We start from the raw sequence: 13392 nt of genomic DNA, 5'->3' as shown, positions 1-13392 counted from the left end.
ACCTCAGCCGTTTGAGGACACTTTCTGTTTAATGTTATTTATAAACAGCTTTTGAGTCTGGCATTGTTTGATAACCACATACAAAACATTTGTGTTGCACAAATGAAGAGAGGGGAGGAAAATAATAGAGAGATAGAGGGAAGGGGGGAGGGGAGGGAGCGGTAAAAGGTTGAGAGAGAGAGAGGAAGGGAGGTGAGGAGGAGGAGGGCGGGATGAAGAGGTGGATAGAACAGAAGAGAGGGGGGAGGGGGCAGTGCAGTGTTTATCTTGAATGAGTCAGCAAAACAAAAAGACACAACTGAAAAAAAAAGGTATATAATGATGGTAATCATACGAAATTAAAAAAAAAAAAGTTCCAGCTCCGAGCTCCCTGGGTATTTTTCAGGGAACGACCAAGACGTAACAGAGAGTTTCATTTTTCTTTCCTTCTTTTCTTTCTTCCTTTCTTTTTTGTGATTTTTTTTTTTTTTTTTTTTTTTTTTTTGGATTATTTTACAAAACAAAGTCATCCTCACAGGAATAAACAGACACAATTTACATCACCTCTGGGTTCACAGCAGCACAAACAAGTTCACCAGTAGGGGGTCTCTATAATCCTACATGTCGGGAGAACGACACCAGCGACGGGCTTCCTGTTCGTCCCCCAACATTTAGATAGATAGACACGAAAAAAAGGCGGGGCTCGGCAGGAAGCGCACGCCGGCGGGGAACAAATGTCGCCCCCCCCTCGCACTCAGATTCCCATCCGACCCACACATCAGTAAGTCGTCAGCAAACCAAACAAATAATTTGTTGTGCTTTTGTCAGCATTTGTAGCTTCTTAGCTAGGTCCTTTGCATACAGGGGCAGCTCCTTTTTTAACTCTTCATAACTCTGTAATGCTTTAACAAATGAAGAGGCTTTTTTTTTTTTTTTTTACATTTTTTTTAGCATTACTGGCTCGTTAAGGTACCCGGACGACCCGTGTGCATCTGTACAGGTTTCACTTCTTGTAATTGAGCACTTGAGACTTTGGGTGAATGACTGAACACCTATACAGCGTCCGTGGTGCTCTGCTCTGGGATCTGACAGGGGTTATCTGTTTGCAGTGAGGCCAGGAAGGCTGTGAAGGTGATCGGGCTTTATTAGGGGTGTGTGTGTGTGTGTGTGTGTGTGTGTGTGTGTGCTTGAACCGCTCCAGTTCATTCAGGGCACTGTATCCCATAGTCCTCTTTGTCCTTGTTATTTCCTGCAGAAGAAAGCCTCGGAAAGGGCTCCTCTCAGTCGTAGCAGCATTAAAAATCCAACTCTCCAATCAGGGCTTACAGAGTGTCAAGTCCAGCTGTTTTGGAGCGCACTAAACACACCAGAGAGGACAGAGAAAGAAACTCAGTCGCAGTTCGTCAGTCCCTTTGCCCTGTGATGATCATCACAGATTCTGAGCTGCTTCTGTTTTCCAGGTTCAGCAGTTCATTAAACCATCGCAGGAGATATAAATATATCCCACATTGTGGTGTTGTGGTGGTCATCTGTACTCCTTCCAGTATGCGAAACCCTCCTGTGACGACTTGGATTGACTCATCCCTGCTTGAAGGGTATATTTTCTTTCCGTTACCCAGAAAAAAAAAAAAAAGTGCATAACAGTTTTCTGGGAGTCAGACAGTTGGGTCCCGGCTTTTCCTTGGCCTGCGTGAGTCGACCCTTCAGGCTTTTTGAGGCCTCTGTTGTGTAGCCAGTGAGGTCCAAGTGTGAATGAAGCCAAACCGTACCTCCATCATCTGGCTCGCATTAGGCACTCTTGCTATCTAGTGTCGTTCTACCCGCATGGCTTTAGTTTTTTTTTTTTTTGTTTTTTTTTTCCTTCTTCTTTCTGGTTGAGACACACTCTTACAAACAGTAACACAGAAACTCATTCACTCACCTGCTCATTTACACCGACTGTGACTGGTTGGCCCTTATGATTGGTTATTTCTGAATGGCTTTTAAATCGATGGACAGCAAGGACAGCAGACACCTTTCAGCAGGACTATCTGAGGACTTATCAGTTACACAGACGTGTCACAACTCCGGTGGTGCCTTTTTTTTTTTTTTTTTTAGAGTTTCGACTGAAAAGACACAGATGTGCATTGAAGTGGGTTCACCTTTCCTGTGAGGACATGTAAGTAAAAAAAACCACTTCATTGGTGAATGTGTGGTGATTATAGTTATTACTGCTGAAACGATGGCTCATTTTACTGCCACTTCACTCTGCAGTGTTTCGTGTTTTTGATCTTAAGGTGCTGTTGAGTGACTGCCTTTGTCTCAGCATGAATGACAGATGGAAGGATGCGGCGAGAGAGCGATGTCATGTCAAAGGGGCTAAACATAGAGACTGAGCCTTGAACTGCTCGATCCATATCAAACACTCTCCTCGCTATCATCGCAATGATTGACTGGCTTGTTATTCTATGTGGCTGTACAGTTTTTATAAGCACATGAATTCAGTTAAGCAGTCGATGCCACCGAGACGAATGTAAAGTTTTCCTGTTGATCCCCTGGTGACATCATCAAAGCTGTGGGCTGAATTGTTTTCCCTGACGTCCATGTTTAGATTATGACTCGTTAAAGATTCCTGCCTTAATACCGCAGGGACGCTTCAACAGTAGATATTTGATAGTTGTTTATACACAGTCATGTACACACACACAGTTATGCACACATGCCTCGTTTAAAGAGCCAGGTCAGGGTGGTTCAGGAGAATGAATCATAAGGTTGCATCACCAGCACAAAAGTCTCATTTCCTGCACATTTTCTGTCTCAGCGTACGATCACAGAGATCAGTGACATCAGAAGGGCTGACGGTAAACAGAAGAGATAATCAGCGAGGTGTGACCCTGCTTTATTATTGGCTCTCTGGACCCCGCTTGGTGGGCCAACAGAAGTTCTGGGGATGCACTTGTTCTTCCTCCTTCCAGATCCAGACAGGTCATATTTACCTCCGTCTGGAGCATAGTCCTTCTCCCCATCCTCCCGCAGTACCTGTACCTCATTGAGCCCCCCTTTGGCCTTGCGGCCCCGGCGGGTACAGTTTCTGCGGCCTCCCTTAGGTGGCCGAGGCAGGGGCGAGGGTGACGGCAAGCTGTACTGGTCCCCGTGAGGCAAGTACGGCCGCTGATGGTGGTTGTGATGGTTTCTGTGCCGATTCAGGTGATTCAAAGACTCTCCGTGCTCCATCTCCCGACCTTGGCCGCCACGTGCGTGACCCTCACAACTGGGCAGCTCCTCTTTCTTCACCGTCTTCAGGTCCTTTCCTGCCAGCTCTGGGGGAGAAACACAAACCAGTGAGGAGGTGGAGCCTCTGAACCTCCGCAGCCAATCCCAAAGTGACAGGGCCTTGCAGTCACACTCCCAGGGGTTGTCGTTAAGTCGTAGGTACTCCAGGGCAGGCAGGAGCGTCAAGCTGCCACCAGATAGCTCAGTCAGGGAGTTATTGAACAGATAAAGGGTGGTGAGGCGTCGCAGGTCGTGGAAAGCCTGCCGATCAACCCACTGGATTCGATTCTGGTGGAGAAGCAGACGGTCCAACACCCCCAGACCACGGAAAGTGTTCTGTCGAAGGCTCCATAATCGATTGCCATGCAGGAAGAGATGACTGAGGTTCAGTAAGTCGATGAACAGATCGTCCTCCAGGAACTCTAACTGGTTGTCCTGCAAGGAGAGAACACCTGATCAGTAACGTAATGTAAGATACTTAGATAATGTACATATGTTTGTAATGGGAGTTACAGAAGCAACGTAGAGTGTAACTCATTCGACTAAGTTTTCCTAAATCTAATCCAACTGCGACCGCATGATGAAGGTTTGCTGTTTTGCTGCAGTGGTCACGTTGTTTCTGGGAACGCTGACAACACTTTATTGAATGAGGCGGACGTGTCTTGTCAGCCTCTTCGTGCCACACAAAGCACTAACTGCTTAAGTGCTTGGAGCGCAGTGTTGTGTTGGATACGTATGAACATTACAGCGACATGTGTGTTCAGCTGAACATGATGTTACATAACGCAATTGACTTAACAAGAGCCTGCTGAGGCTGGGTGAAGAGACAGCAAGACAATTACCAGTAACATCCCTGTCAGAGTCGGAGGAACACGGCCGCCATGTTAACAGGACGCCCTTCTGACATCACACAAGAAGCCAGTAACGTCACATGTCGAACACACAGAATAGGTTACGACTACATTTACAAATCCCATTTCATACAGGAACCAGTTGGACTGCCATGAATTCAAAGTGTGGTTTATTTTGATACCGGTTGGTTGGATATTCAGTGATCTGTACAGCTTCCAGAGAGCAGCAGCTAGAAGAAGCTATTGAGCAGAGTCACAGAGGTCGAAATGATTTTCTTTGCCCTTGAAGTGGTCGAGAACTCCGTTAAAGGAAGGGGCCAGTGGCCGATGAGTTCTGTCTACTCACGACTAGATGTGGTTTTCTATATTTGACGAGCTGATGTTACAGATGTTACTGACGCCATACAGATTGTAACCTTTACCCCACTCACTCTGTATGAATATACATTGATTTTCCAATCAATCATATGGACAGCAGCTTTTCTCCTCATAAAGCCGCCATGTAATTAAAGAAATTATTTACTCCACCCAGGATTTCAAACCCGCAGCGTTTGACCACAGAAGCTATAGCGTGGATTACTTAGTGTGAGGGCTGCTCTGTAGTATTTTCCCCTGCACTCAGGATGACAGCTAACATTTGATCAGCATCCAATTCATATGCAGTAAGTGCTGAGCCGGGCTGACGGACAGATTACACCCTAATGCGATTGTGGCTACAGATGCAATATACAAGAGAGATAAAAGGAGGCTATCATCCGTGTACCTGTAGGTAGAGATACTGAAGATTATGGAGGCCTGAAAAGATCCCTGGAGGCAGGCTGATCAGGCCACAGTGGTAGAGGTGCAGGGCGTGTAGCCTACCCAGACCCATGAAGGTGTCTGAGGCGATGGCGTTCAGGTGCCGGTTGTCCCCAAGGTCGAGCTCCTCCAGGCGATCAAAGCCGTGGAAGGTGGACGGCTGTATGTAGGAGATGTTGTTGGAGTAAAGCCACAACATGGTGGTGGTGGGTGAGAAGTGGCCACGGAGCAGCCGCTGGATCTTGTTGTTCTGCAGGAAGACGCGCTCGCTCTGAGCCGGGATGCCCTCGGGCACGGCATGGAAGTTGTGGGCTTGGCAGGAGACGGTGCTAGGTGAAGTGTAGCAGATGCAGTGTCGGGGGCAGGGCAGGGAGAGATCCAGGCCACACAGCACCAAGAGTAACTCCACCCCACCATAACCTGAGGGACGAGAGGAGAGGAGAGGTGGATGAAAATCAGAACAAAGACATGAAGAGACGGAGGGAACGAGAGCGTGAGAGACAGACAAGCACAATTAATTGAATTCATACAGCAGAGCTCCTGTTATCAGACGCATCTTAAATGAAAAACTCATTGCTCTCAGTTTACAAGGACAACAATAGGCACGGTTCAGTGCAGACGAATTACAACGCTGACACAAATCTAGTGTAAACACACACACACACACACACACACACACACACACCGATGCACACAAACATCCGTTCATTGTTTTTCGGGAGCCCGTTCTCCTCGCATGTTTCCACGGCCGAACTGTTTACCCTCAACCTTAACCTTCAGTGTTATCTTCATCTTAAACTGTTTCTAAATCTAAACTCGGGGGACCTTTTGTTTTCTCCACATTTTGCAAAAACCTTGAAAACCCTTAATACCAGATGGGCCTCCTCACCACACACACACACACACACACACACAGACACACACACACACACACACACACACACACACACAGACACACAAAAACTCTGCTCAGGTGTACCAACACTTTGTGGAGTGCAGTGTGTGTGTGTGTGGTCTTTTTCACTGTGTTGTAGTTTGACTGTCACAGAGGTACGCACTTTCGTATTTATGCGTTCCTCGTGATGATACGGCACACACAGACACACACAGCATGCTATCACGCACCGCACAGTGTTATTTCCTTTGGTTATCCTCTAAAGGCGACAGAAAATCGATGCTTCTTCTGCTTACAAGAACACGCAGCGCACCTGTAATACATTCCCACAATAAGGCAAACACAGGAAGAGGGATGGAGGGATGGAGGGAGGGAAGGTGCAGGAATCATCTGCAGCCTGCCTCTGAAGTGGATATTACTTTTTATTTCAGGTTCCGCTTCGTCTCAATCCTTATTCATTTGATTTTTGATTTTTTTTCCCCACCTTGGATCATTCTGGTGTTTGATGTATTGTGAGCCCGAAGAGGGAAAAAAAAAAAAAAAAAAGAGAGAGATGAGGGTGGAGACGTGCTGATCCAGGGAGTCATTTCCAAACAGGGAGATACAATATGAACATCATGTGCATCTGTCCATCCGTGTGTGTGTGTGTGTGTGTGTGTGTGTGTGTGTGTTTGTGTTTGTGTCAGCGACTTGGACAGATGTGATGGACAGATGTCAGGTTGACGGGACATCGCTGCTCCGTAAAGATCAACATGTCCAGAAATGTGCACAGAGGATCCGTATTATCCTGTTGTGGTCCACATATGTTTGTATAGGTCTGTTACACTTATGTAACCGTGTGCACACTGGTACCACAATGTGTTTGTGTGTCCTTCACCGTATGTCTTCCTATAGAGGTTACATTCAATCTGAAACATACTGTGTGAGCAGTGTGTCTCCTGTGCTTGACGACGCTGACCTTTTCATCCACAAAAAATAAAATAAAACAAACCCTGACACACAGCAGCTGTTGTCACAGCAGCCCAACTTCTGTCCTCTTTCTCTTATTTTTTCTTTTATCGTCGTCATTATTTTCAACCTTCTATCGTAAGATTACGTTGAAGGAATGACGTCCACTTGTGAGCCTCCTGCGGCCGCAGAGGAAACACACAAACACAAAATATCAAACACTTGTGTGACAGAGTCTCACTGAGAAACCGTTTTGGTTCTGCAGGTGAAGAAACTCAAGTGATTTTTCAGGTACCCTTCTAAAATCCTGTGACTCTTCATTAGCAGTTTGTTGTGAAATACAATCACTGCAATTTAAATAAATCATTTAAATTTGACCCTTAGCCTCAGTGCGGTACATCCCCAAAAAACATCGCCTCCTTCCACTATTCAGAATGTAGTCAGAAGTAAATTTACTTAAATGCTTTTGTACTTAACACACAGGCAATTTTCACTAAAAGCTGAGACGATGCTTTACGATTATGATTTTATGCAAAAAAACCAACATTCACACTGAGCTAAAAGTCCCGTCGCTGCACACCCTCACAGAGACATTAGCACAGCTGTGGACTCGTTATCTTAGTTGTTTAAATTGCAACAACTTCATGGTAATAAAACAAAAGTAATCCTTTTATTGAGCTTCATTTTGTCTTTTTATATTGATAAGTAACCAAGTGTACAAACTTCAATCATAAGCTAACTGCTGATGAACACTTGGAGTCACACTGACGATGATAATAAGTGTTTCTAGCTTCGTGATACGAAGTTAAATATATGATTTTCAACTCTTACATCAAATAAAGCGCCGTTTTATGCACATTCTCATTCAGCCCGACGAGATCTTTTGATTTAAACAGTTCGGCCATGTGACGTGTTTGTATTGATGCAGCGTTGGACGAGGGCTGAATTATAAATATTAAACAGTGATCAATTCACATTTATTATTGATGCTTCATGCTGAGGACTCCTTTGCAGCATTTTCACATGTGCAGCCCTCTTCCTCTGACTGTTATCTGTCTCACGCTGCCTCCCTCCCTCCCTCTCTCTCTCTCTCTCTCTCAGCCAGCCGATGGGTTTGATTGGTCAGACTACTGTTATAAGCTGGAACATACAGTGTGCATTCAGTTCCTCGGGGTATCAAAGTGATTTTATCTCTCTGTTCTTTCCTCCTCTTCTCTACTCCTCTGCTTTATCTGCTCATCTGCGTTGCCCTTTGCTTCATGCTTCTCTGCCTCCTATCTCCACAGCGTTTACACGTCTCTTCCTCCACAGCTTTATCTTCATGCGCTGCTCTGCCCCGCCTGCTGGGGCTGTGTTAATTAGGTGTAAAGCTGCTGTTTTCTCTTTTATATATGTATGTGTGAAAAGGTGAACTCTACATGCAGGTCTACCTGTGTGTGTATCTTTGTCTCTTTGTGTGTCTTAATGAGAATCACTTGACAACACTTGACTGAATTTGTCTCTCGAGCTTGTTTACACCTTTTTTTTTTTATTCGACACTTTGAGCCTTAAGATTTTGTTTAGTCGAAATGACACGGCGGCGGCGCTGAGCTCCTCGTCGTAGGCCTTCATTTCTCAGTAAAGAACGCTCCACATACGACCGAACAGATCCATGAATTAGTTTGAAGTGTCTGTTCAAACCTCGACCGCCTCGCCGAGTGACATGTGATTTCTCAGCTGTTTAGTCTGAGTTTACACTGATAAACTCACCGCTGCGTTGTTTCCCACCGGTCCCATTATATTTTTTTTCCCTACATTCAAACTGTCTACAGTACAAGTCTGCTCGACACGTACTTATGATAGTGCTTCTAGCGTTAGTTTGCATTTCCAATCGCTTTTGCTTCCTCGTTGCCGTCTGTTTACCCCCGCAGTCTCTCTTTTTTTTTGTATTTTCATCATCGCAGCTTTAAATCTTTATTTCCCTCCTTCCTCCTCTTTGCCTCTTTCATTTTTGTTCCAGTTACATCCTCTGTCTTTCTGCTGTTCATTGTGCAGCATTAGCGTTCGTACACGTGAGCCCGTACGAGGAGAATACGGCCAGATTAGCCGTGGGTGTTTAAAGTTCACAGATTGAGCGATGGAAGTGATGATACGAGATAGAAAAGTGCTGACTGCCATATGGCTTTGACACTAGGGGCAAAAAAAAAAAAAAATCTTCCACCAGCATCCGGTTGTTTTAGTTATTCATGAGTTGTGTAAAACATGGAATTATATCTATTCATTTGATAGTAAGGCGGCAAAAGAGGCAATAATTAAATTTTTTAAAAAAAAGGTTGTTGGTTCAATGTTTCGATCGTGTGAGCATGTAGATAATTCATAAGCTCCTCCCAGCAGCAGTGCAGGAAAATCTACAATCCTGCATCAGAAACAACTTTGTGATACTGCAGCTTGTTAGGAACACGTTTTCAAACACCTCAACTCCAAGTCAGAAGCACATCCTTGGATTTACTACTGTAGATTCCCCCCCGTCTTCTGCTCCACAGCACTAGCACAGCCTGCAATGCATAAATTCACAGCTAATTGCGAAACAGCAATTAGCAAAGGCATCAAGCTGGCACTAAGCCAGGCCTGAAACCTGTAACAACTTCCAGTGAGGAGCAATCGAGATACATAAAAATCTGTTTTACCAGCAATTCTTCGTGATGCATTTTCAACATGTGCGGCGGTTAAATAGGATAAAATGAATGAGGGCGAGTTTCCATTTAAGTAATTCATACCTGGTGTGAGTCACTGGTGAAGGGGCGTAATGTTTTAAAGCTCATTTGATGCCGAACACCTTCTTAAGATTGAAATATTTTCGAGTGGTTCTGTCAGCCAGGTGCTCCGCTCAACGAAGATGGAGGGAGTGTGTGGGCTGCAGTGTAATTGTCTCATGTTTGCTCGTGTTAAATCGTTCCAAATTTGATTAGGAGGACCGTGGGAAAAAGCAAAAAAAAAAAAAAAGAAAAGAAAAAAGGAACAATTAAAAATAAGAAATATTTTTCTCTATTGTTCATCTAACATGCGCGAGTGCACTAAACCTCCCCGATGCTGCAATCATTTCTACGTATGTACAGAATGTGGACACCCACTCGGCATGTAATTGTTGATAATCCCTTTTCTGAAACCAGGAGCCGTCATTTTTGCTGCTACGTAGCTACAGACAGACGCTGACTGTGAACCACCGTGTCCACATTTTCCAGCCGGAGACCTTTGCTGCGTCTTCCTCACCCTCATTTCCTGCTAAAGGCTTAAAATGGCCCCAACAAGAAGTACTAATAATCTTCTAATAAGCCTCAAATTGTTGGAAAAAAAAAGCTTTACACTGGATTATTTTTTTTTTAACTTGACTTGCATTTCTGAGATTGTTGAGGTCACAGAGGTCAGGGGTCTGTAGCCCTGGACCTCACAGCGCACCATTAGAAGCACATTATTATCTTCTTTTTAAGGAGTCAGCATAAATATTCTTTGTTCTTTGTTGTGTTCTGGTGCTGGTTTTGCTGCTGGTCTTTCCAGCAGGGTATACGAGCCCCCTGATGATGTTGCCATCGTTTGAGACTTGCTGTCTTTTTTTGTTTTGGGTGGATTTTTCCAGAATCCCTCTGGACTGACTGCAGTGGATTCAGATCACCTGTGTGCAGGATGGTGGTGGAGAGACTGACTCCTGATTGAGGAGTGGAGCACGCCTTTTTGCGAAGGCTTAAAAGAGGTATGACAGGAACGGCACCCAGGTGGCTCTGACCCTCATCTGAGTCTGTCCCTGAATCTCTGAGAACCTCATCCTCTATTAGATTGCCAATCTGTTTCGGCCCCGTAGTGTTTTCTAGGCTGCTCCACACGATTCTAGTGAGGAAACTGTTTATTCCTGATCCCCTTGAAACCTAAAGCCCCTATCCTCCTTCAGTCTGACATTTTATTTCCCAGGGGCTTGTGGAAGCGCATTTGTTTATTGGTTTGCTGTCCAAGTATGGGACACTGGGCATTACTCCTAGATTTACATGTTTTGTTTTTTTTTCCCAGTCAAAAACTACATATAATGATATTAGCCTGTTACAGATATGTGTAAAGGTTGAGAGATTTTAACCTTTCAGACCTCCAGGGACAGTTTAGTGGGAGAAAGAATCACAATGATCAGCTCTGCAGAGAATAAAATGTGAGATATAAACAATATCAATCAATGAATCAATCACTCAATGGACCTTTTTCATTTCTGCTCAAGATTATTGAGGATCGACCCTCATTTTCAAAGACATCAACTCAAGGACATGCTAATGGTAAAGGAAGGCAATCCCATAATTGTCTAGCATAAAAAACATTTTAAAAGTATTATTTCACATTTGATAATTTGATATAGATTCACACAATGAAAGGCAAATTAACATACTGTTGTATAAAAGCCCTAAAACTTTTACCGCAATTACTGCAGATCATTTGATTACCTGATAACCTGAGGCTGTTTGGTTTGTCTTGTAAACAGACTGGTAGCCTGTAGTTCTCCGTGCCATTTTGAATAGAGAACAATAAGTCGGGGTGTAGTCAATGTAGCAAACAGACTGTGCAAAATGGATGCAACACGACCCCCCGGGGCAGGGGCTCTGTGGTGTCCACACACTTTTGGCCACGTGGTGTAATTCTACTCTCAGAAAGCAAACAGTCAGAGACGTCTGGCTGTTCATGTTCCAGCTCGATTGGGTCATAATCACATGGGTGATGTCCTTTTTGTCCCCGGGGTCGGTACACAACCACGTGGCTTTCACTTCATACCATCAATTGTCTGTTTCAGCAAGAGATGCCTTTTTAATCAAACCTCTCTCTCTCTCTCTCTCAGTCTCTCTCTTGCTCTTTCAGCCTTGGAGTCCTTTTTTTCCTGCTGGTTGTTTGTCTAAATTCAGTAATCTTCGCTTCCCAGTCAGATATTTGCTGAGAGCTTCATCAAGCACAGCCAGGGTTCAATTACAAGAGCCATCTCGCTCCCATCGCTCCACACCAGCCGCGATGTGCACGTGGAAAAACACACCGACAAGAGGAAGACACGGGCACGTACACATGCTGCCTGTCAGGCCATCATCGCAACCGCCTCCCAACTACAAGTTGGCATCCGGAGGAGACACCTGCCACTCATCGCGGCAAACATAAGGAGAAAATGGGGAATGTAAGGGGGAGTGTGAGGGGGTAAAGGAGAGGAGGAGAGCTGGGGAGGAGAGGGGAGGGGAGGAACGGGCACTATCATACTCAAAGGGAAAGAGGAGCTCTTAAAACATGAAAGCAGAGGCAAGGGGAGAGCGGCACAGCATGGCGGTGTGGGAGGGAAAGAGAGCAGAGCGAGCGAGACTGAAGCTAAAAAAGGATGATGTGTATGACAGGGACGTAGTGCGGAGCGTAGACCATTATATAGGTAGGTGTGTAAATGTGTCTGTCTGCCGCGGCGCAGCGCACGACTGCGACTTCTGATGAATCGCCAACTAATTCTGTGACCTTCTGTGAGGTGAGTCAGATCAGGACTCGGAAATTGATTCCACATAACACACACACACACACATGCGCGCTCACATGGAGAGAAGAAAACATCTCGTCACGCCAAAGCTCATCTTGTGTCTCTCGTGCATCCAGGTACACACACACACACACACACACACACACACACACACACACACAAAAACGTGTGCACACAGGCCGCAGGCGCATACACCCACATACAGACACAGATAATCAACCTTAATTAAGAAGCAGTGGCAGGACTGAACCGGAGGAAAAATAAAATACATTTGAGAAAAGCGAGAGGAACACAGAGTGAAAGAGGAGAGGAAAAAGACTGGATTTGACAAAAAAAAAAAGAAAAAAGATGGAGAGGAGAGCGAGGACGGGTGCAGGAGGGACGCCGGCTCGCTCAGACACTCGATATAGACGCCGCTCGTCTCTTGTTGGTGGTTGATTTAGCTTAGCATAATCCCAGAGATCATTTAGCGTTGCTCATTCAAATGGTGATAAATCTCTGGCAGAGTTAATGAGAGATTTAAATGGCGTCATTGCCTCAAAGACACAGCTGAAATATCTCAGCACTGTATAATCCTCCCCTCTCATGTAATATAGTACATAACTATTACATCCATCTTCATATTGGAGACAAATCAGGTCAATATCTCCGGCTCTGCACCGCTGATCCTCTGTGGCCTAGGAATTACTACTTTAAAGTTTCTTTGGTTTTTCAAGTCCCACTTTTGTGACCCCGAACACAAAGAAATCTAACAAAGCTCACAAGCAAATCGCTGGCTGACGGGGGCAGAGTGGGAGTAAAAGATTGATTTCTTGAAACAGACATGATTGTAGCTCCAACCCTGTCCTGATCCTTGATCCTGTCTGACTGCTGCATCGCAGCAGAACAAAAATACTGCAGACCCAGAAAGACTTCGTGCACCCAGAATCCATCGGAATCCTTTCATTTCAGCTTCACGTCCTCTTTGTCGTGCAGTTTGGAGACACGCCTTGGAAATGTTTTCACTTTACGTATTCATGAAGTTAATCTCATTAACTTGAAATTGAGGACTGCCTATGTTTGAAGCAAAAACTGTCATACTTTGGTTATTTCCTGGTTTTTGGTTCTCTCCTCTCGTGTCACGTTTTGCTTTACGCCTTCTGTCTCTGTTTTTGTTT

At 44.9% G+C, this 13392-nt stretch overlaps 1 protein-coding gene across 1 annotated transcript in view; it reads right to left on the bottom strand.

Annotated features, from left to right (window-relative positions):
* Nucleotides 1-456: 456 nt before the first annotated feature.
* Nucleotides 457-13392, bottom strand: part of LOC119030674 (reticulon-4 receptor-like 1) — an 87684-nt gene continuing 74748 nt past the window's right edge. Inside the window, exons 2-3 of the mRNA XM_037118439.1 lie at nucleotides 4846-5300; nucleotides 457-3666 (exon numbers count right to left, since the gene is read on the bottom strand). Coding sequence (XP_036974334.1) covers nucleotides 2776-3666; nucleotides 4846-5300 — 1346 coding nt within the window. The 3' untranslated portion in view covers nucleotides 457-2775. The remainder of the gene's footprint in view (nucleotides 3667-4845; nucleotides 5301-13392) is intronic.

Source organism: Acanthopagrus latus, chromosome 13 (assembly GCF_904848185.1).
Source record: "Acanthopagrus latus isolate v.2019 chromosome 13, fAcaLat1.1, whole genome shotgun sequence".
In the NCBI taxonomy this organism is placed as follows: Eukaryota; Metazoa; Chordata; class Actinopteri; order Spariformes; family Sparidae; genus Acanthopagrus; species Acanthopagrus latus.
Note: the sequence above shows the minus strand (reverse complement) of the source record. Positions and strands in the feature narration are given on the sequence as shown.